The 20,618-nt window shown below is 40.0% G+C and overlaps 3 protein-coding genes across 5 annotated transcripts; 2 read left to right on the forward strand and 1 right to left on the reverse strand.

Moving 5' to 3' along the window:
* Window positions 1-389: 389 nt before the first annotated feature.
* Window positions 390-4,211, forward strand: LOC309699737 (G-protein coupled bile acid receptor 1-like). Its single transcript, XM_082522895.1, has 2 exons — window positions 390-733; window positions 2,375-4,211. The coding sequence occupies exon 2, from the start codon at window positions 2,705-2,707 to the stop codon at window positions 3,728-3,730; it is 1,026 nt and encodes a 341-aa protein (XP_082379021.1). The 5' UTR covers window positions 390-733; window positions 2,375-2,704; the 3' UTR covers window positions 3,731-4,211.
* Window positions 4,212-10,099: 5,888 nt separating this feature from the next.
* LOC309700023 (intermediate filament protein ON3-like) lies at window positions 10,100-14,331 on the reverse strand. 2 transcript variants are annotated; one of them, XM_082523362.1, is made up of 9 exons: window positions 14,074-14,331; window positions 13,146-13,354; window positions 12,981-13,041; window positions 12,804-12,899; window positions 12,494-12,658; window positions 12,287-12,412; window positions 11,965-12,185; window positions 11,829-11,854; window positions 10,100-11,136 (listed from the first exon to the last, which is right to left on the reverse strand). In XM_082523362.1, the coding sequence occupies exons 1-9, from the start codon at window positions 14,230-14,232 to the stop codon at window positions 10,925-10,927; spliced, it is 1,275 nt and encodes a 424-aa protein (XP_082379488.1). In that variant the 5' UTR covers window positions 14,233-14,331; the 3' UTR covers window positions 10,100-10,924. The 2 variants fall into 2 exon arrangements, with proteins under 2 accessions (XP_082379488.1, XP_082379487.1); XM_082523361.1 differs by having other exon boundaries at window positions 11,065-11,182.
* Window positions 14,332-14,483: 152 nt separating this feature from the next.
* On the forward strand, window positions 14,484-18,808 carry LOC309700022 (keratin, type I cytoskeletal 18-like). 2 transcript variants are annotated; one of them, XM_082523359.1, is made up of 8 exons: window positions 14,484-14,975; window positions 15,088-15,170; window positions 15,287-15,443; window positions 15,526-15,687; window positions 15,770-15,895; window positions 16,069-16,298; window positions 16,849-16,883; window positions 18,268-18,808. In XM_082523359.1, the coding sequence occupies exons 1-8, from the start codon at window positions 14,592-14,594 to the stop codon at window positions 18,633-18,635; spliced, it is 1,545 nt and encodes a 514-aa protein (XP_082379485.1). In that variant the 5' UTR covers window positions 14,484-14,591; the 3' UTR covers window positions 18,636-18,808. The 2 variants fall into 2 exon arrangements, with proteins under 2 accessions (XP_082379485.1, XP_082379486.1); XM_082523360.1 differs by lacking the exon at window positions 16,849-16,883 and having other exon boundaries at window positions 18,268-18,400.
* The last annotated feature ends 1,810 nt before the right edge of the window (window positions 18,809-20,618 follow it).

A 20,618-nucleotide genomic window follows, 5' to 3' on the forward strand; every position in this document is an offset into this window, starting at 1 on the left:
CATAAATATTAAATAATAATAATATTAAAAAACAGATTTCTGTTATTCTGCTAACTGCAGGTTATTTAATTAAAGAGTATCACAAAGCACGAAGAGATAATCCAGGTGTATGTCAAAAAATAAAAGTGAGATGTATAAAGTTATACATTGATATATAAAAGAAACTGATTTAATTTCCTTATTTGCTTTAGCTGAAATGGAAAAATGGAGGTGGTTCACATGCCATGCCGGCTGATAGTAACCTGGAATGTTCTTATCTTTTTAAGGTTGCAGTGATAACAGTGTTATCCTCTTTCATTCATGAACAGTGGAGCAAAATATCTGGGCTGATTAATGTAAGGGCCAACAAAAAATTGAATTAGTTGGTCAACGGTTAGTGGGCTCTGGGGCCTCATCCTCAGCAGCTCCGCCTCAGGAAAAGACACTTTTAGCATAACTGCCGCCTCCTCCTTTTAGAGGGCACTTCCCCTTTAAAGTATCAGAGAGGAAGCCACACACTTGGCTGCTCACTCTGCCTCTTTTTTAGTTTGTGGTTAGGTTTTGCAAAGGCTGCTGGGGTCAGGTTCACTGAAGAGATCTTAAAGGGTAAAGAAAGTAGTTTATGGTGGATCTCGTTAGTGTTTATAGCTGCTGGGGATGATACGAAGGAGAAATAATAAGTTACCAGAAGAAGAGAGTGGACTTTTAAATTCTCCTCACAAACATACGTGACTGGACTATTCATCACAAAAAGGTAAAGGCTTTATTGATGCTTTTGTTTTTGTTGTTTCAGAAACATATTTTATGCACTGACATGTTATTTGCTGACAGTGCTGCTCTGATGTGATCTAATATTTTTCTCCATTAAAAATCTACAGTTTAAAACAACACAGTTTTATTTTGTGCATGACTGGCTTTGCTCCCGAGCACTTTTTAAAGCTCTGGAAAATGACTTGAAAAATAATTTCAAGAAGCCCTCAAAGCTTCTCAGAAAGCAACACATTAAGGCGATGTTGTTAAAAAAAATCAATGTGTTTTTGTGTATTCGCCTTTTAAGAGCTTTTAAAGACTGTTTGCTAAGACTGTAACAGGACTTTGATACCATTAAAGTCCCATCACCGAGTTTTTTACATGTATGTGAATGCTGGAAACATTCACGTGTCAGACATAAAGTGCATCACAGTGTAAAAAGTGTTGGACGGTTATAGAAAATGCTCCTGTTTTGAACGGCTATAAAACTTTTATTTTCAAAGGATTTAAACCAGGTGATATAAAACATGCGTGCAGCACATAGGCGTGGTTTATTGTAGGTCACTGTGAGAATCTGCACATTTCCCCCTGACTATAAACTAACTGTGACAGGATATGCATCACTCTGTGAATTATAATACACACAAAAGCTGTTGTAACTGCAGAGTCCCAGCTGATGAATTATTAAATGACATGTGCCTCGTATCCAGCGTTGCAGGCTACAGCTGTCGCCGTTTTTCTTGCTCATTTAACTTGCTGTGAGTGAGGTTTTTTTTGTCGGACTGCCCGTCTAACTCAGCTGCTCACTCATACGAGAGAAAAATGCGATCTCTAGATCTGAATATAAATAGCAAGCGCGCTGAATGTGCACAGCGTGTACTCACGCTAATTTCCTTTTCCACTTTGTCACTTTCTTGTCAACTTCATCTGATTGAAATGTGCTTAGATTTTCATTCAGTCTGTTTTAGCTCTGGAGGCGTTCCGACTTTTCCTTGGTCCTTAAGACCAAATTCCTCATCGGCCCTCCATAGAGGGAATAAATCCATTTCAATTTTACCTCATTATTTGCAGTAGGCCCGAGTTGCCTCTGGAGGTTTGTGGTGACCACGTAGGCTCAAATGACCTGGTTAAAAGCTTGAAATAACTTTTAGGTCTTACTTCAAAAGTTTAAGACACATAGTCTTGCTTTAAGGCACTAAAATTGTGTCCCTGTAAAACAAATGGGAAACTTTTAAATCATTTTTCTTACAATACACTGTTGTGCAAGACTAACAAGGCATGGCTGTTGTTTATTGTTATCATAGGTCAAATTCTGGTTAGTTTTGCTTTTGAACTTATTTTATGTTGTTTCTAGTAGGTCTTACACTTTTTTACAGTTAATCCTTATCTACTCAGTGCTCAGGCATCATTCTCTTCCTGTTCTGAAACCAGAAAAGGAACCAAATTGTTAATAATTGATCTTTATTCACCTGCATTTCTTTCCCTTTTCAAGCCTCCTTATGCTTCTCCACAAATAACAGACGCATGTACTCCAGACATCAGACTTAACTTACATCAGACATGTAACTCTCACGTCTAACCTTTTTTTTTTTCAGTTTTTGTGGTCTCCTCTGCTTATACTATCATTGTTTCTCATTCCTTATAGGGTACCTTGACAGGGTGGCTGCAGATGAGAGGAAGTTGAAGGAAGTCACCTACAATCGGTCAATCTGGGAACCGTTAGCTAGTTTGAGTAAACCTCATGGGGCAAACTCTCAGTGTGAATTAAGCTTAAAATGCTAACTTGCTGATATATGATAAGAGGTGGTTTTGACATTGGTCTCCTAGTGGACTGTTTAATTGAAAGCAATCCAGTCCTGCTTACACAAGACTGGTCAGTGATATTCAAACTACGAGCAGCTTATACCGAAAATCTTTTCCCCTGCTGACAGAGTCTGCATATTCATATGCAGATATCTGTTTATAAAGACTAACGATGGACTCTGACGACTCCTATGTTCTGCTCTCTGAAGAGCAACTCATCTACATCATCACCATTCCCCTGTCGACCTCCATCATCCTGGCCAACCTCGTCATCATCTTGGGCATCTCCTGGAACCGCCAACTCCACAACACGCCCAACTACTTCTTCCTCAGCCTGTTAGTAGCCGACTTGTGTACGGGCGTGGCACTGCCGTTCATACCGCTGATGGGTCTAAACAGGCATTTAAGTTTTAGCTCCTGTCTGGTGGCTCACGTGTTCCCAAATTTCCTCTTCTTGGCGTTCCTCTTCAACCTGGTAATGGTTCACTATGAGCGCTACATATGCATTATTGACCCCTTGCATTACAGTAACCTGTGGATGCATCGCAGTTTTCCCTTAACGCTGCTTGTGGTGTGGACTCCGGCACTTTTGTATGCATCTCTACCTGCCTTTGGCTGGAATAACTGGACAGGGTCAGATTTTAACAGTTGCTGCGAAAGTACCCAAAATTTAACGGCATTTTCAAACTGCTTAGCAAATACAACCAGCTGTTGCTCGTACAGGAGGGTGTTCCCCAATGCATTTATCTTCCTGGAGGTGTATGGACTTGTTTTACCTGCTATTCTGGCCATCGCCGCCATGACCGGCCATGTTTTGTGGATCACCCGAGGCCAGCTGAAGGACATATGCCGCCTCCATCGTTCGGTGGAGCGAGGAAGTCAGGCCTCTGACCAGGAGCAAAAGCTGAACCTGCGGTACACGCGCTGCGTGGTAGCAGTGTCGCTGACTTTTCTCGCCTGCTGGGTTCCCTACCTCATTTACATGCATGTCTCCATAGCACTGGTGGTCAGCGACCCCAAGCGGAGTTCTACCACTCACATTGTGCTGTCCTGCACTGGTATCGGAAGCATGGCTGTAGTGCCGATTGTGCTGGGCTTGGCCAACAGGCAATACACAGAACCTGCGTTAAAACTTCTCCAGAAACTCAGAGACAGGTGGAGGCCAAGGACACAGGCATCAGAGGAAGCCACAGTCTGAAATGATACTGGTTTATCTAAATATTTATCAATATATTCTACAGAAAGCTGAAAGAGAAATAAGAAATATGGCTCTACAGCAGAAAACCCCCCCACATCTACTAGAGGGCGATCGTGGCTCAAGAGTTGGGAGTTTGCCTTGCAATTGGAAGGTTGCCGGTTCGAGCTCCGGCTTGGACAGTCCTCAGGCAAGACACTTCACCCGTTGCCTACTGGTGGTGGTCAGAGGTCCCGGTGGCGCCAGTGTCCGGCAGCCTCGCCTCTGTCAGTGCGCCCCAGGGTGGCTGTGGCTACAATGTAGCTGCCATCACCTGTGTGTGAATGTGTGTGTGAATGGGTGGATGACAGGATGCGTAAAGCGCTTTGGGGTCCTTAGGGACGAGTAAAGCGCTATATAAATACAGGCCGTTTACCATTTCACGTGGACACTTATTTATCAGTGTTTTATAAAATAAAAGTCCCCTAATGTTCTACCACTATTACTTCTAGGTTTTGAAGTGTCAGTTTCTTAAAGGTTACCATTGTTAGGCATATCCATATTAGCAAAGGTAACTAGAAAGATGAAGACTGGAACCAAATAAGAATAAAGAAGTATAAAAGTGAATAAAGTGCTCAGTTTTGCTATTCTGCAGATTAAGTTCTGGAAGGAATTTTAACCATCTTGAAAACAAAGGACCTAGTCTGTAATAGACATTTTGCAGGACTTTTTTTCTTTTTTTTAAAAGAGAAAACTATCCTCATTTGATAACTTTTCACAGATTTTTCCACTGGTATTTAAATTGACTTATGTTAAATATTACAAATTGAGCTCACAAAGATGAAGAAGGTAACTTTTCACCCAGAAATACATCCGCTTTTTAGTATTTTATGCAGTTTAGAATGACACAGAAGTAAGGCACTACTAATATAAAGACAATGACTCTGTGTTTTTTATAGAAATCTTAGTTTTTGTGCATGTACAAATATGTTCTGCTTATGTAAATGAAACTATAGGTGAACCTCTTACGTTACCTCTTAGAACTTTAGAATAAACATTTCCTCTGAAAGCCTTTTACGTGCATTTTGGACAAACAGTTTTTGGTGTTCTGCTTGGACTTTCTAAATTGGTACAATTCCATTATATTCTTAAAGTATTCTGAATTTTCCTAACCTAAGACCACCAGGTACCGGAACAGCTTCTTCCCCACAGCTGTCAGACTCCTGAACTCTGCCTCCTGACATCTGACCCACGTTAAACTCATGGACTGAACATACACACACCCACAATGGACAACTGTACCCTCAAACACAATAATAACATGGACTGAACCACCACTCACAACCACTAGCACTTTATATAGCCTCTGTAGAAACTATCTACACCCTCACTTATCTTAACTGCACTACTGTATAGCTCTGTGTAAATAATCATTCTGTACATTCGATAATCTTTAATCCTACAACTGTTTACAACTTGCATAGTTCCCATTTCTGTATAGCTGTATATCTCAGATTCTGTAAAGTTATTTATTTCATATTCTGTATAGTTTTTCATATTTATATCCTGTTCATATCCTGTACATAGCTTGTACTCACTACAGCCTGTACATACTTATAGTTATAGAATATTCACAACATACTTCATACCGTGTACATTATAACATACCATAATAGACCCATTTCTGTAATATACTCACATATCTATATTATTGCTAATATATATTGTAATATATCTATATCACTAAAGCACTTCTGGATGGATGCAAACTGCATTTCGTTGCCCTGTATCTGTGCATGTGCAATGACAATAAAGTTGAATTCTATTCTATTCTAATTCTATTCTTAAGCGACTGGTGTCTTTCAGCATTAATAATAAAAAATCGCTAAAAGATGCACATTTTTCCATACAGAAGAAAACATTTTTGAGCGAGATTGTGGTTTGCTAGGTTATCAACTAAGGCTAGCAAATTTGGTAAGTAAGGTGAATCGTAGACTTTACAGGTCCAACACACAGATACACATATTCACTAAAATAAGTGCAACAAATTCACTCACCAAAACTCAAGAACAAACTTCTTGGATGGGGTGTTAGTACAGCAAATTATTTCTCAGATAGTTCCTTTTAAAAATGTTCCAACAGCATTGTGGTTCAGTTTTGTTATTCAAATTAGCTGTAGCCTAGCACACAGCTAACATGTAGCTGCATGTAGCTGTTTGTCAAAATTGTCTCAACCTTGTAGTTGTCTCTCATGACATAATGAACTTATTGATCAATCATCTGTCAAGTCGTCAGAAACATAGAATTTTCTAACTGGTTGCCAAGTGGTTCTTCAAGATTGCTAGCAATCACTAGGTAAAACTGGTAACAGAGGTAGAGCCATTGAGTAAGCTGTGTCAGAGAGGTTATGGTTAGAATTGTCATGTGATACAAGGAGACTTCAAATAGTTCCAGCTGTGCTTCGCAGCAAATTTAAATCAAGTGACAGGTCGTCGATTTTTACAGCATCTAAATCTCCTAATGTTTTGGTAGACCTACCAATATATTAGGCATGCATTGTATGGCACAAGTTAATTTTATCAGAGTGTACTGACAGCATGGAATTTTACTTTTAAACATCTTACCTTTAAAAAGTATATCCCAATCTTCTGTGCAGCTATATTTTGATGGTACGGCCAGCGTATGTTGCTAACCTCTGGCACTATTGTGAGGCTCCACGGTCCACTGTTGTTGTAAAAAAATGGTCCATTGGAGTGAATGGAGATGACGCGACTCTTCCATTCAGGGTGCTGCACCACAAACCTTGTTACTTGTATGCAAAGCCTCACTAACTACTAGCCGAACAGTAGTGAAACTCAAAAAGGTTTAATGAAAACTGGAAACAGTAATCATTTGCTTTCAAAATAAATATTCTGCCTCAGTGCTGGAGCCCACATGAGGTGTAACTTTTACTTGAATGCAAATAGTCTCCATTTCCCATTTGTCTTACTTTTTGCAATTCTACTAGTGCTCAGAGAGTACCTGGCAGGTGCTTTGCAGACAATTCGAATTTCTGGCGACCTATTAGTGACCAAAGTAATTGCAAGAAGGCTTTTGGTACAGTACTGTATACTTCTTTGTGGCCAATTTCACACAGCAACAGCAAACAACATCTCACACATTTTTTGCATAGTGGCTTTAGCACTTGTCTTCAGATTTATTGCCAACAACCTCCAGACACCACTTGTCAACTGGCCATAAAATATAAATTCTCCCCTAGCAACCGGTGATTGCTTGATGGTCAGGACTAGCCCTAGACACACAGATGGTCAGGATTGTGTGTCTAGGCATATTCACTTGGCCTGACAGTGTCACGTGTCCATAATGCCTGCAAAATCTGATTTATTTATTTTTTTTCTGCTGGAGCTCTGGAAATTTTAACATGGGAGTCTATGGGGACTGACAGGTTTTTGCCATTGCAATTATTAGTTCTTCCTTATTGGCTCTATTTGTTAGCCCTGGAAAAAAATATAAATGGCTAACTTAAATCCCGTTGGCATGACTCAGAGGAGGATTTAAAATAGAGAATTATCACCATGTTGCAAGTCAAAGACCACCATCTCTTGTTGGTCTCAAGAAATTGCTGGCAACCTTGAAGCTAATTAGACACGACCACTTTGGTACAACTGCTAATGTCAGCTTACTAACACACTGATGTTTATCGAGTATGCTGTTTATTTGAATTGTATTACTGCAAACAGTGAGTGCCTGCAGAATATCACAGCTGGGTGTAAATCTTCTCTAACACAATCTAATTGCAGGTTTGTTGAAGTGTCCTTGTGTCAGATGTACATTTCATAGCTCATTGTAATGCTCGCTCTGGACATCAAATTGTAGTTTTTTCCATCTGGCACCCCTCCCCCGTAATATTTGCTACTTCCCTCACCAGTATTTATCTATGTACTGATATGCAAGCTCAAGAGGGGAGATGGGTCCGTAATACAGAAACACACAGGGGAGAGACACGTGGTGAAAATAATAAGAAAAAAATCATTATTACATAAAAATCCACAAAACTACAACATTCTGGTTTCTGTTTTATGAGACAAATCATTGCAAGTAGTGAATCCTTTTAAAAAGGTGGCACGAGAAACATCTGCTGCCTCTAGATCCATCCAGGGGAAACGAGCTTTGTATTTGAGGCTTGATTAAACAGAACACGCGGTGCTTGATTCCCCAGTCAATCAGAATGGGGTTTTAAATGTCTGCAAACAGTATGCGGGTGGAAAAGAGACTCAAATCAAATTAAGTGGAAGGTTGAACTGAACTGACATTTGTAAAGCCAGAGTCGAGGGAAGGTGCCTTGCTAAGCCATGTTCCAATGGATATTCCAGTGGTTATGCAGACTGGAATATCATGTACATATGAATCAGAAAGACAGAGGAGAACCGGGAGGGGAAGGAGGGAACAGGGACTGCTGGGCTCCAGCTAATCTGCTAAAGACTCACTTTTATCTTAATCAGCTGGAGACCTGCTGATATATTCGTCTAACATATGCACCGGGCTTTAAATGTGTCTAAATCAAGGGTGTCAAACATAAGGCCCGAGGGCCAGAATCAGAATTATCCTGGCAAAGACTTAAATCCAGCCCACTGGTCATCTTTGGAAAATGTAAACAAGGGCACACATTTTGGACTTTTACCTGTATGTTCAGTGTTTTTACAGCTTCTCCTGCTGATAAAGATCTCCTCCATAACCATTCATACTATACCAACGTTACAGATAAACAATAAAACCGAGGTTTCTATAATAGTAATATTTTTTATTCTGATTTATTAAACATGAATTACTCTTCTGTAATTGTAATTGCAGGAGCGCCTGGTTAGTACGCTACCAGAACCTTTTCTGTAAGTTTACACATCTATTTATGTGTACTGATAGATTGTTTTCATTAACTACAGCAGCATTTCTTTATCATGTAGAAAAACCAAGACCTCCTGTTAAAATTGCAATTCTTTTTCTGATATTAAATTAGATTAAATGTGTAGTTAAACATCTTTACACTGCAGAAAAGGGAGTTTTGCTGGTCTGGCCCACTAAAGTGGAAAGTAGGCTGTGTATGATGTAAGATGAGTTTGACATCTCTGGTCTGGAGATTTTATAAATATAATGTCAAACTATTAATAAGTAGTTTGATATTATAGTAAACAACACATTTGCTGAGACCCTTATAAATTTTCTGTCATTGAAGAATGAGAGGACCCAGGTGCAGACTGAGCCCAGCGATATGCAGTGGTGTGAAAAAGTGTTTGCTGCTTTTCTGATCTCCTATTTTTGTATATTTGTTAAACCTAAATGTTTCACATGATCAGACAAACTTACATATTAGACGAAGGTAACACGAGTAAAGGTAAAATGTACTTGACGGCAGAGCAGATGATCCCACAGCAGGGAAACAAAAACCAGGAAGCAAAACCGAAACACGAGACGACAAACCCGCAGTGTGAAACAGGAAGAAATGAAAAGATAATTGAAAAGTGAGGACTGAAGGCACTCTGATGCAGAAACTATAACAAGGACAGAAACGCAGAACAGAGAAGAGACACGAAATCACGAAATAAGGAAACTAGAAACCTGGAGTAGCAGAACAAAGACAACACAATGCCAGGGATGTGACATTATGTCTCATTAATGTGGCTCTGTGGGTCTGCTAATGCTCCAACGTGAATGTAGAGACCCTGTCGCAGCTTTCAAAAGATGTTTGTTCATAAGTTGGACATGATTCATTTTAAATAGCTCAGGCTGATGAATATCCACAGGAGTCAGAGGGCAAGGTGCCCCCCAAAAAAGGTAGTTGCCCCAGTGCCCCTACGGGATTGCCTGGTAGGCGTTACTGGTCACTTTTCTTCTGAACCGACTCATCAGGCAACAACTTTTTTCCACTGCTCCCAACGCCAATATTTATGTTCCCTAAACTGAAACCTTCTCATTGGCTTCACTGATAAGTGTTTTCTTAAGGCCGTACATTGCATGAAAATGTTCTTACATTCACTATTAAACCAAACTTTGAATTCTACTGTTGATTTCTTACAATTTGATTTAATCAAATCTCTGTCTCACAGATGATTCTTCACCATTATCCTTCCAGGTTTTATTACTGTGTTGAATAGCTGTTAGGCCAAACCGCAGATCAATTCATGTTTAAGCCACTCGCCTTTATCTACTACAAAACGCTGTCAAACCTAAAATGAGGACGTGGGCCCAGCTAGTAAACCACCTGTTGTCAGCTGAAACATATGAATCACTGCACTGATAATAGATCATTCCTTGGTTAATTCCAGAATTTGGGTTGGATATATGTTTATATAATTTTGTGCCTTAGTAAGTATGAAATTAAGACAGCAGACACATTAATCATTTTTGCTTCATGAATTATTTTATTGCTATTGCGCTGCACACATTCACCCAAATGATAGATGTCACTTTGGCATAAGCTGAGGTAAGAAGTCCCACACACATAAGAAAAAACATCCCTTTGCAGCATTGTGTAAAGATGCACAGCTTACAGCACCACTGAAATATTCTGATTTGTTTTTGCATGAAAAGCCATTCCAAGCCCTGTTGTCACTCTATGAAGAAACGTATGCATATATGTCCTCTCCACTCCTTTAATTGCACCTTTAAACCTCCAAGTTCCTTATTTTGCTGCTGATGTCGCTGAGAAACCTTTGCAGTGTTTTTACAGAGAGCTGCCCGATTCCTATTTCGCTCACAAATGTTTAAGAGAAATAGAAAAAACCAAAACTACAATGGAGCACCACAAGCCTTTACGAATGCGAACAAAGAAAAGAAAACATTTCCAGAAACACTGCTTGACACGAACACATTCACGCACAATTTTTAGGCAAACGTTCAACCTGCCGGGAAGCTGCTGTTACTGCTCACTCTTCCAGAAAGCACACAAACTAAAAAAGATTATTATATATAAAAAACAAATTTAAAAAAATCTGGATATTTAATTTAAATAAATTTAACTTCGTTTGAATTAGTTTCACATTTTCATTCACATTGATTCACAGTTTGCGGATATCGGCCTGTGATGGATTGGACCAGCTCAGGCACACTTCTTCTGGCACCATGTCAGCTGGGACAGGCTTAAAGCCCCATCGGTGACTCTGACTGATTGAGCTGACATACTCTAACGCTGCAGACAGAGGCATGACAGACAGTCCCAGTCAATCAGTCAGTGTACTGGTAACTTTCAGACACAAGTTTGCCTTCTTCCACTTCCAACCGGATCAACAGGCGCTTCTTGGTGGCAGGGGACACTGGTGGGACAATAGTGGTGTCCGGGGCAATGGTGGGCGTGGTGACGGCGATATCCCGGACAGGGGTGGGTTCGGTGGCTTTCGGTTTGGCTGGCACGTATCGCGTCGGCGGCAGGTGAACGTCTGCGTGCAAGTAAGGACTTGGATTGGTTGGTTTGTTTTTAGAAATCTGAGCAAAAAAGAGGTTTGATTTTAGTAGGATGAAAAAAATTAATCAAGCATGAGAATGCTGATATGTGTGAAATGGATGTTACTGGTTTGGCTCGCTTTTGATTGATTTTTCAATTTAGATTGATCTTTTTTTATGTGTTAACGTTTTGCTTTATTTAACTCTCTCTGTTGGTTTCTACTGACATCACTGGTTTACTGGATGACCAAAATTGAGGCCTTTTTGGACACGTGAAATAGTCACATTGATCAGCAGTAATGCATTATTGGATGACAAAGCTTTGTTAGTGGTTTATTAGAAAGAAATGAATCACTTTATATTCAGTGGTTTTGAAGCTAGAGCTCAGATCCCACACTGGGGCTTGGAGGACAATATTCTGCAAGTGTCAGAACTCCGTTTTTGCAATTTTAGCACCAACAATATTCACACTAAAAAAAAAGGACGAATAAAATCATCACTCATATTTTCACTCAACTATTCCTGAGTAAAGAACACGATAAGGGATCCTGAGCCACAACTATTGGGAACCACTGTCTTTAGAAGATATAGACTTTTGATTTTATTAAAGGGAAATTTGTACAGAATTAGTAAAATAAAGAATAAAAATGTATACACTTATGTGTCAGTAGACAACAAAGGTTCTCACCTGATTGGCGCATTAGGTAGCTCATTCTGGAGATAGAGCAGACACAGATATTAGTACAAGCACTACATTTAGATAATACGGTATTTTATTATTATTTTTTCTCTTTGGTTTTTCGATGCTCCCTCTGTTTACATACCTCTGCTCCTCGCCCTCCAGCAGCTTGCGGTAGGTGTTGATCTCGATGTCCATGGCCAGCTTGATGTTCAGCAGCTCTTGGTGATCACGGATCAGTGAAGCCAAGTCCTGCCTGGCCCGCTTCAAACAATCTTCCAGCAGAGCGATATTTTCCCGGGCCTTGTTGAGATTTTCCTCACCCTCTTTTCTAGCACCATCCAGGTCATTCATGAGGGCCTCTTCCTGATGGGAAAACAGAGATAAGATAACATCAGCAGTGACTAGATGGACAACGTGCGTGCTGACTAAATACTGTCCAAATAATGTATCTAAGGGGAACCAACCTTCCTTCTGAGACTCTCCAGGTCTGCTGTAAGCCTCTGGATGAGACGCAGCAAGTCTGAAATCTCCCTCTTTATGTCACGCACTTCTTGCTCGCGCTCTCCTACAGTTTGGACCAGAGATTCCATCTAAAGTGGGAACAGGGAGGTCAAATACTCAAAACATCTGCGGTAAGACTGAATGTCATATAAGCAATCATAGAAAAATACTTTTCTCTGGTTCCACTGCTCAGCCTCTTCCCTGGTGCGGGTAGCCATGGTAGCATATTGATTCTCAACGGCCTTGATGAACTGGTCCATGTCCAGAGAACGTCTGGTGTTGTCCTGTAGGACCACTGTTTTGTTCTGGATGCGTGACTCCAGCTCCTTGATCTCCTGCAGGGGCAGACATGGAGACAGTGAGTTATTGTGGAGACAAAGAAAAAGACCCACACACCAAATTTATTAGACCACCTGTCATTTGTAATTACCAATACTGTTAATTCAGTGTCACTAAGTGGATTTTCATCACTTTCATTACCTCATCAAATGCGAGCCTGAGGAAGGCCATTGTTCTCATCAGGTCCTCAAGATCCACAGCCAGAGCTACTGCCTCCAAGTGGCCTTCGTCTACTTCCTGTAACACACACATTAAATATACATACATGTGCCTCCAGTGACGACACAGTGATGAATAAAACTTTAAAGCTCACAGTACCTTTTTAGACACAATAAAGTCGTTCTCAAGGTCACCTCTCTGGCGCAACTGGTCTTCATACCTGAAACCAATTCCAAATAAAAAGGTGAAAAACTGATGAAGTTACAAGTTTTATTGCAACAATCAACATGTTCAGTAAAATCAGCCGCCCTGTGATTTGCTGACCTTTCCTTGGTATTGTCCACCTCGTCCTGGATCTCCTGCAGCTCAGGCTGCAGTTTGTTCTGGTCGGATTTCAAGCTTTCAATCTGCTGCTCCAGCTCGTTCTCCAGCTGCTTCACAAGATACTCAACCTTCCCGTTGTAGTCCTCCTGCTCCCTGAGGATCTTCAGCTTTGTCTCAAGTCTTCTCTTCTCATTCTCCAGGTTTTTCACCTACAAGACACAGACAGACAACATGGGTAGGAATGCATCACAACAATGTGTCTCTGTGGAATCCTTAATCTCCATACTGCACGTGATAATGGCGACTCACTGCTGACCTTAGACGTTGACGTTTTCTCATTTTTCCACAAGGTGGCATCCTACGTGCAGGCCTATCTCTGATTATGTGCATATGAAGAAAATGAACTGCAGATAGACTTGTTTTTTGTGGCCTCCGGTAACATAATTGGTTTGAGCCGACAGGAAACACTATTCATGGGCCATTTGCACTTTTTCAAATCGCAGTAAAAGCACTTAAAAAGAAAAATAATTATAAGTGAAAAATCCAAAAATTAATGATAATTAAAATGTAAAAAACAAAGCGCGCAGACGCAGACTTGTAACATTTAAATATAACAAAAAACATAATCCTCGAAGACGGAGACGGAAGGACAAATAAACAGGATGTTTTTGTGTGTGCGCGTAATTTATTTATTCTGTCTCTGCTTATTCATCAGATTTGGATTTATTTACTTATTATTCAACTGTTGTTACCCAGTTAAGCATTTTTGGCATGTCATTATAAACCAAAAGGTTGCACTATGACAAATAAGAACAACAAGAAAGACAAAAACAACAACCCAATAACAACAACAACAACAACAATAATAACAATAATAATAATAATAATAATAATAATAATAATAATAATAATAATAATAATAATAAACCTTTTCAATGAGCGCGACGAACTTGTCATTGAGTCCAACCAATTCGTTCTTCTCCTTGGATTTTCCCGATGAATCGACTCTGTCGGTCGGGACGCTTCTGAGCGGCTTCTTGCTGCTGGGGGAGTAGGACTGGCTGCTGTAGTCTCTTGGTTTGGACATACTGAAGCTTGAAGCGAAGAGCTGGAGTGTGGCTGAACAGGTGAGGGGAGAAGGCGCCTGCAGCCCTGCAGATCACCTTCTTTATAGGTGGACAGGTACAACCCCTCACCTGCCCCAAACTCTGCGTGCGTCCAATCACGAGAGGACAAGTGCGATATTAAATGGAAAGGTCAACGTGAAATACTTGAATTTCGACTCTAAACCAGTCTGTCCAGGAGCACCGGGGCCAATGGCGTCTCTGGGGGGCGGATTCGTGCGAAAAAACAAGTATAAGAACTACCTGCATCCTCCATCAGGCGCCTTAGACGCTCGGTGTCAGTGTCTGCTCTCTCTCACTCTTTCATCCAGCAACGATCATCATGCCTTCAAACAGCGCTGCCAGCATGTTTGGTGGAGCCGGGGGAAGGGGTGCCAAGGCGTCCGTGTCGACCCTGGATGGGCTGCGCAAAGTGCTGGGCAACCAGACAGAAAAAGATTCGGCTCCCATCCATAAAGCTGCTGCCAAGCCCGTAGCCTCCCAGGCTCCGAGCGCCCCGGAAACTCTCGTCGCTCCCGGTGGCGACAAGGAGACACTGCGGACCCTGAACAATCGGCTGTCCGGCTACCTGAACAGAGTGAAGCAGCTTCAGGAGGAGAACAACGATCTGCAGAAAGAGATCGACGACATCCTGGCCAAGAGGAAAGTACCCGAGGGGCGTGATTGGGATGGAATCCTGAAACCCCTGGATAACCTCAAAAGGGAGGTGGGTCAGATTTCTTTCATTCTTGGAATTAACATGCAAATAAATTTCTGACTATACTTTCTTTAATGTAATCTTAAATTCTAACTATTAATGCATATCCTTATTTGATCAGATCAAAGACATCACAGATGACAATGCAAAGCTGCTGCTGCAGATTGATAACAACAGACTGGCAAATGAAGACTTCAAGAACAAGTGAGTGTGAATGCCGTCCAGGCAAGGGCTCAGAAAATAAACGACAAATTTGTAACAGCAACATAGCATTTGTAGCGTTTGTGAAGTTTGAAGCCAGGCTCCTTCTGTTGATGCAGGCTGGATGATGAGAATAAGGCATGCAAAGAATTAGAAAAGGACCTGGAGGATCTGAAGAGGGCCAAAGATGATACCAAACTGAGCTGCGACCAGACGAGGGAAGAGATCAAAATGGTTAATGATGAGCTTGAGCGTCTCAAGAGGGAACACAAGAAAGTAAGGAGGAAAACCAGCATGTTAAAAGTCACACGCTCAGTGCTGTATTGTGTGAAACTTGTAACTTGTGTTTGTCTTGCAGGAGGTTGATTCTCTGCTTGAGAAGATCAAGGACTCAGATGTGACAGTGGAGATTAAGTCCCAGGACAACAACCTGAGTGACGTTGTCCAGAATGTCCGCAGACATTATGAGAAAGTGGCTGAGAAGAACCTGAAGGAGGCAGATGAATGGTACAAAGACAAGGTATGGAAGATTAAAGCTGGGAATGATGTGCTTCCTTGTCTCAGTTTATCTCACTGTTTTCATCATATTATTTCTCCCCCAGTTTGAAACCATCAAGGTGGAAGAGGCCCAGAATACTGAGGCCTTGGAGTCTGGAAAGAATGAGCTCAAAGATCTCCAGAAACAGAAGCAAACTTTGGAAATTCAGATTCAGACCAAGAACAACAAGGTAAGCGCACAAGAGTGAATACAAGACTGTACAAATGCAGTACATTACAAAATCATGCAACACAATCTCAGTATCAGGACAAGATTGACGTTTGTCTTTGGTTGACACAGAAACAGAAAACATGAACAAAATATCAATATCGAGTATTCTTAAGGTTTGTTTTTCATTGGTAGCTGCGCACTGTGGAGCAAACCCTGAGAAACATCAAAATGGAGTATGGTCATCGCCTGGAGCCATCCAACAAGATCATTCATGGGCTGGAGCAGGACCTCGGAGACGTGAGGGAACAGGTGGAGCTGCAGCTAGACGCCAACAAAAACCTGCTGTCTGTCAAGATGAAGCTGGAGAAGGAACTCGAACAGTACCAAGAACTTCTTTCTCGCTTATTTGATGATGTTGAAAAGTAAGGATGATGGCAGGTGCATCCTGTTTACTTTTAAACCTGTTGCGGGTATAAAACAGGTTTGCCTGCTGGCAGAACAGAGTGTCTGTTTAGTCATGTGGTGCTTTACCTCCATACATAATAAGTAAAACACAGCACTTTTACCCAAAGGACTGACATCTTATATGAAACCAGATCTTTAGATCTGCTGTCATTTGTTTAATTTAATTCAGTTAGTTATAGAAAATGAAAATAAATCTTTAATAAATTTGATTATTTGTTAAAAGCATTTCTGGCGAGGGCAGTTGGTAACAAAATAGCTATAAAATAAGTAGTTCAGAATGAAAACAGGCACTATTCTCTTTATATTTCCTGTATTGTTGCTTTAAGGTGAAACCACGTTGTGTTTTAATGTCTGTAATTTCCTGGTAAGGGCTTTTTTTAGCCTGCAAATCTTTACCTAATGTAGTTTTACGGTTCAACATTAAGGGAAAACACCATGTGAATGTTGGCACTGTGTGCTTATTTCCCACTTGGTGTGTTAGCTCTTTATGCTTTTCTTCCCTGACAGCGCAGAGTTTGCTTTAACGGATGCAATACCGCAAGGTAAGTTTGGGATCTGCCAAGAAAAAAAAAAGTTAAATCACAATGAACGTGTCTGTCACGCATCCACGTGCCGAGACCTGATCAGCAAGATTCATATCGCTAAACAAGACTTGGGTCAGTTACTGCCTATGATGCGTTCAGTTTGGTATGACTCCACTCCAACAGGAAACAAAGTAAAGATACCAGAATCTGACCCTTGTCTTCCCTTTAGGACTCTAAATGTGAACAAAAATAGGAAATTACAGAAAAATAGTAAATCAAAAATAAAAATCTAAATGCTACCTTCGCATCACTGCGGGCTGAGTTAACAGTTTTGGGAAGTATGCTTACTGACTTTCTTGCCAAGAATTAGATGAGAAGGTAGTTACAAGTCTTACTTTAGTCCCTTAAGTATAACTAGCAGACAGTTAGCTTAACTTAGCTTAGCAAAAAGAAAATAATGAATCACCTACTTAGATACATTCATACATATACATACATATATATATACATATATGTGTGTGTGTATATATGTGTGTGTGTGTGTGTGTACAAATAGCTGTGTACTATGGAAGCTGATTTCTGCTACTATAAAAAAGTCCTCCACAAAATTTGGATTAATGTTCAGTTGGCCAATTCAAAATTTCAAGTTATTAAATTGAAATTTCAAGATACATAACTTCAAATTTTGAGGCATTATGTCAAAATGTTGAGATAGCTAACTTGAAATTTTGAGTCATCAAAATTTCAAAATGTGAATATTAAGTCAGATTTTTTTGAGATATTAACCAAAATTCTGAGTTGAATTGATTTTGTACCTGAAAATTTGAAATTTTAGTTATTTACTTGAAATTTCAACATACCTAATTTAAAATTTCAAGTTTAGTCAAAGTTTTGGGATGCATAACTCAAAGTTTGAGTAAAGTTGAAATTTGAAATTTTGAGTTATTTATTTTAAAAAAATTGAGACTCTAATCTGAAAATTTGAATGGTCAAAATTTCAAAATACTGAGTCATTAAGTAAAACTTTGGAGATATTAACCAAAAGTCTTCACCTTTTTTCTTTTTTAGTAGCATAAAAAAGCTTCCATAGTGTCACCCACTGATACTTTTGGTGCCAACACTAACTAGCATTAGGCATCAGCAAGGAAGAAAATAAGCACATTTCCCAACATTTCTAAACTACCTCTTTAAAGCTAGCCGCATCACTAAAATGCACTAGACCATTGCAATAACACCATATTTTAACTCTACATCTTAATCCAATGAATAATTATTTTCAAAAGCTAATCAATCACCATTAAACCAAATATTTTTGATTCTCAGCAAACTCATAAACAGGTAACAGGAACTAACTGACTAAAGGCATATTTGTAACCTCTAAAATATGTCTTTTTGTTTACAGGGCAACAAACTAAAGAAGATGACGTTCCGGAACAGGGTGAAATAATAAAACAAGAAGTAGTTGCAAAACAAGAAAGCGCTCCCTCTAATCAATCAGCCCCCCCAGAAGCTCCTGAAGTGGAGGAGGAACCCCCCATCCAGGCTGACTCAAATGCTAGTAGCAGGGAAGAGGCTGCAGTCAGCAGCTCTGCTAAAAAGAAGAAATCTAAAAAGTCCAAGAAGTCCAAAACTAAGAAGGATTCCTCCTCCTCCTCTTCTTCCTCCTCCTCCTCCTCTTCTTCTTCCTCTTCCTCCTCCTCTTCTTCCTCCTCTGATTCCGAAAAGGAAGAAGAAAAGCCCGTAACTGAGGGTGAAGTGGTGACAGCTTGATCTTAAATGCTTTCTTTTTTTTCAGTTTGGTTATTTTCTTTTTCTGCTGTTCAGCAAATTAAAACTGCCTTCTGTACTGGTGCTGTCAAACCTGTAAAGTTACTCTGAGGTGCTGTTGTGGTTTATGTTCTCAGCTGTGCATGAAATAAAAAGATGTGGTTTTGAAAGACAAATGCTCAGCAGCGTCTTATTGATTTATTCTTTCATACATGAATTACTTGGCAGTTACTGCAGTGATAGTGCAGTCACTCAGAAAAAGAGGCTCACAAATTGGAATAAGTTTGATCTTCACAGACTAAAGTTCATTTTTATTTCAAACATTTCAAACATGTGCCTTCACAATCATTACAAAATATCATTCCATTATTTGTTTGAAAAGGAGTAGGCAGAAGTATTTACTTATTTGTCCCTACCCCCTCAAGTTTTACCTCTCATTCATTTATTTATTTTTTTGTCTTAAATAAAAACTTTAGTCTTCACAGACAAAAGTTCATTTTTGGCGCCTTAAAACTCTTAATGTTCAGATATGCCCAGTCACTATAGCTTTAGCAACAAGAAACATCCTCAAATGTCTTTTAGAAAGTCCACCAATGCTTCAACCCAAAGCTTATACAGTTTGCCATAAGGTAGGACAGAAAAAGAGCAAAATATTCACATTTAAGAGCCATTTGCCATCAAATGTTTGCTTAACAAGTATCCCTCTATCTCATCTGTGAAATTAGATGAACAAATAGTAAAAACAGATGTGACAAAAATAGATGGTTGAAAGAAATTCATCAAAAACAGTGTTATGAATACAAATTCAAACAAACTCACTTATATGTGCATCTGTATCCGTTTTCATTTATTTACTATCATGTAAACTGATATTGTAAAAGAGCAGTCATTTAGTCTTTTTATTACCAAGAGCTTTGATACAATTTATGTTTAAGTTTGCATTTAAACATCATAATAAACCAAAAGTTTCATGAAAGGCAGAGATTTCTATGCTTTATTAAGTACACCTTGCAAGTACTGGGTTGGACCCCTTTCGTGTCTTCAGAACATCCTCAGTTATTCGTGGCACAGATTGAACAAGGTGCTGGAAAAAATCGTCAGAGATTCTGGTCCAGCATCTTACGGTTTGTCTGCTGCACGTCCATGATGTGAATTTCCTGTTCCACCGCATCCCAAAGATGTTTTCTTGGCTTTGAAGTGAAGTCATTATGTTGAAGAAAGCAGTTTGAGTTGACTGATGGAAGCAGTGATCAGGAGATGGGTGCACTGTGGTCATAAAGAATGGACAATATTTCTCAGGTAGGTCGTGGTGTTTAAAGGATGTTCAGTTGGAGCTAAGAGCTCAGAAGTGCAAAGGTACCAAGCACCATTATCCATCCCCAGCAGCTTGAATGGACCCAAGCTTTAATGTTGTTTACACCAACCTACTATTTGAAGGTTTGAAACTAAATCTAGACTTATCAGACCAGACATACTCCAGTTTTGGGGAGCCTGTGTAACTCATGTTTTTAGCTAACAGGAGTGGAACCCAGTGTGGTCTTCTGCTGCAGCCCACCCATTAGTTGTGATTTTCTCCACATCCAGAGATGCTTTTCTGCATACCTTGGTTGTAACAAGTGGTTATTTGAATTACTGCTGCCTTCATTTCAGCTCAAAGCAGTCTGGCTGTTCTCCTCTGGCAGCAACATTTTGCAGCTCACTGTGTTTATTTTCTGTTGTTCAGACCATCCTCTGTAAACTCCAGAGTTGGTTGTCTGGGAAAAATGTCAGTAGATTAGCAATTTCTAAAATACTCACCAACAAGTGGTTTGTATCATATCTATCTAATAGACTCCAGTTTGTGCATGTAAATGGAGAGTCCTCTTCACACACTGAGGTTAATTATGGAGTTCCACAGGGTTCAGTGCTAGGACCAATTCTGTTTACACTATACATGCTTCCCTTAGGCAGCATCATTAGAAGACATAGCATACATTTTCACTGCTA

Source organism: Aulonocara stuartgranti (genome assembly GCF_965226115.1).
Source record: "Aulonocara stuartgranti genome assembly, chromosome: 23".
NCBI lineage: Eukaryota > Metazoa > Chordata > Actinopteri > Cichliformes > Cichlidae > Aulonocara > Aulonocara stuartgranti.

Coding starts and splice junctions, on each gene's coding strand:
- LOC309699737 (XM_082522895.1), top strand. CDS start 2,705: ATGGACTCTGACGACTCCTATGTTCTGCTCTCTGAAGAGCAACTCATC.
- LOC309700023 (XM_082523362.1), bottom strand. CDS start 14,232: ATGTCCAAACCAAGAGACTACAGCAGCCAGTCCTACTCCCCCAGCAGC. Junction 13,355..14,073: donor TCGTCGCGCTCATTGAAAAG/GTTTATTATTAT, acceptor TGTGTCTTGTAG/GTGAAAAACCTGGAGAATGA. Junction 12,900..12,980: donor ACTTTATTGTGTCTAAAAAG/GTACTGTGAGCT, acceptor TGTGTGTTACAG/GAAGTAGACGAAGGCCACTT.
- LOC309700022 (XM_082523359.1), top strand. CDS start 14,592: ATGCCTTCAAACAGCGCTGCCAGCATGTTTGGTGGAGCCGGGGGAAGG. Junction 14,976..15,087: donor TGGATAACCTCAAAAGGGAG/GTGGGTCAGATT, acceptor TTATTTGATCAG/ATCAAAGACATCACAGATGA. Junction 15,444..15,525: donor TCAAGAGGGAACACAAGAAA/GTAAGGAGGAAA, acceptor TTTGTCTTGCAG/GAGGTTGATTCTCTGCTTGA.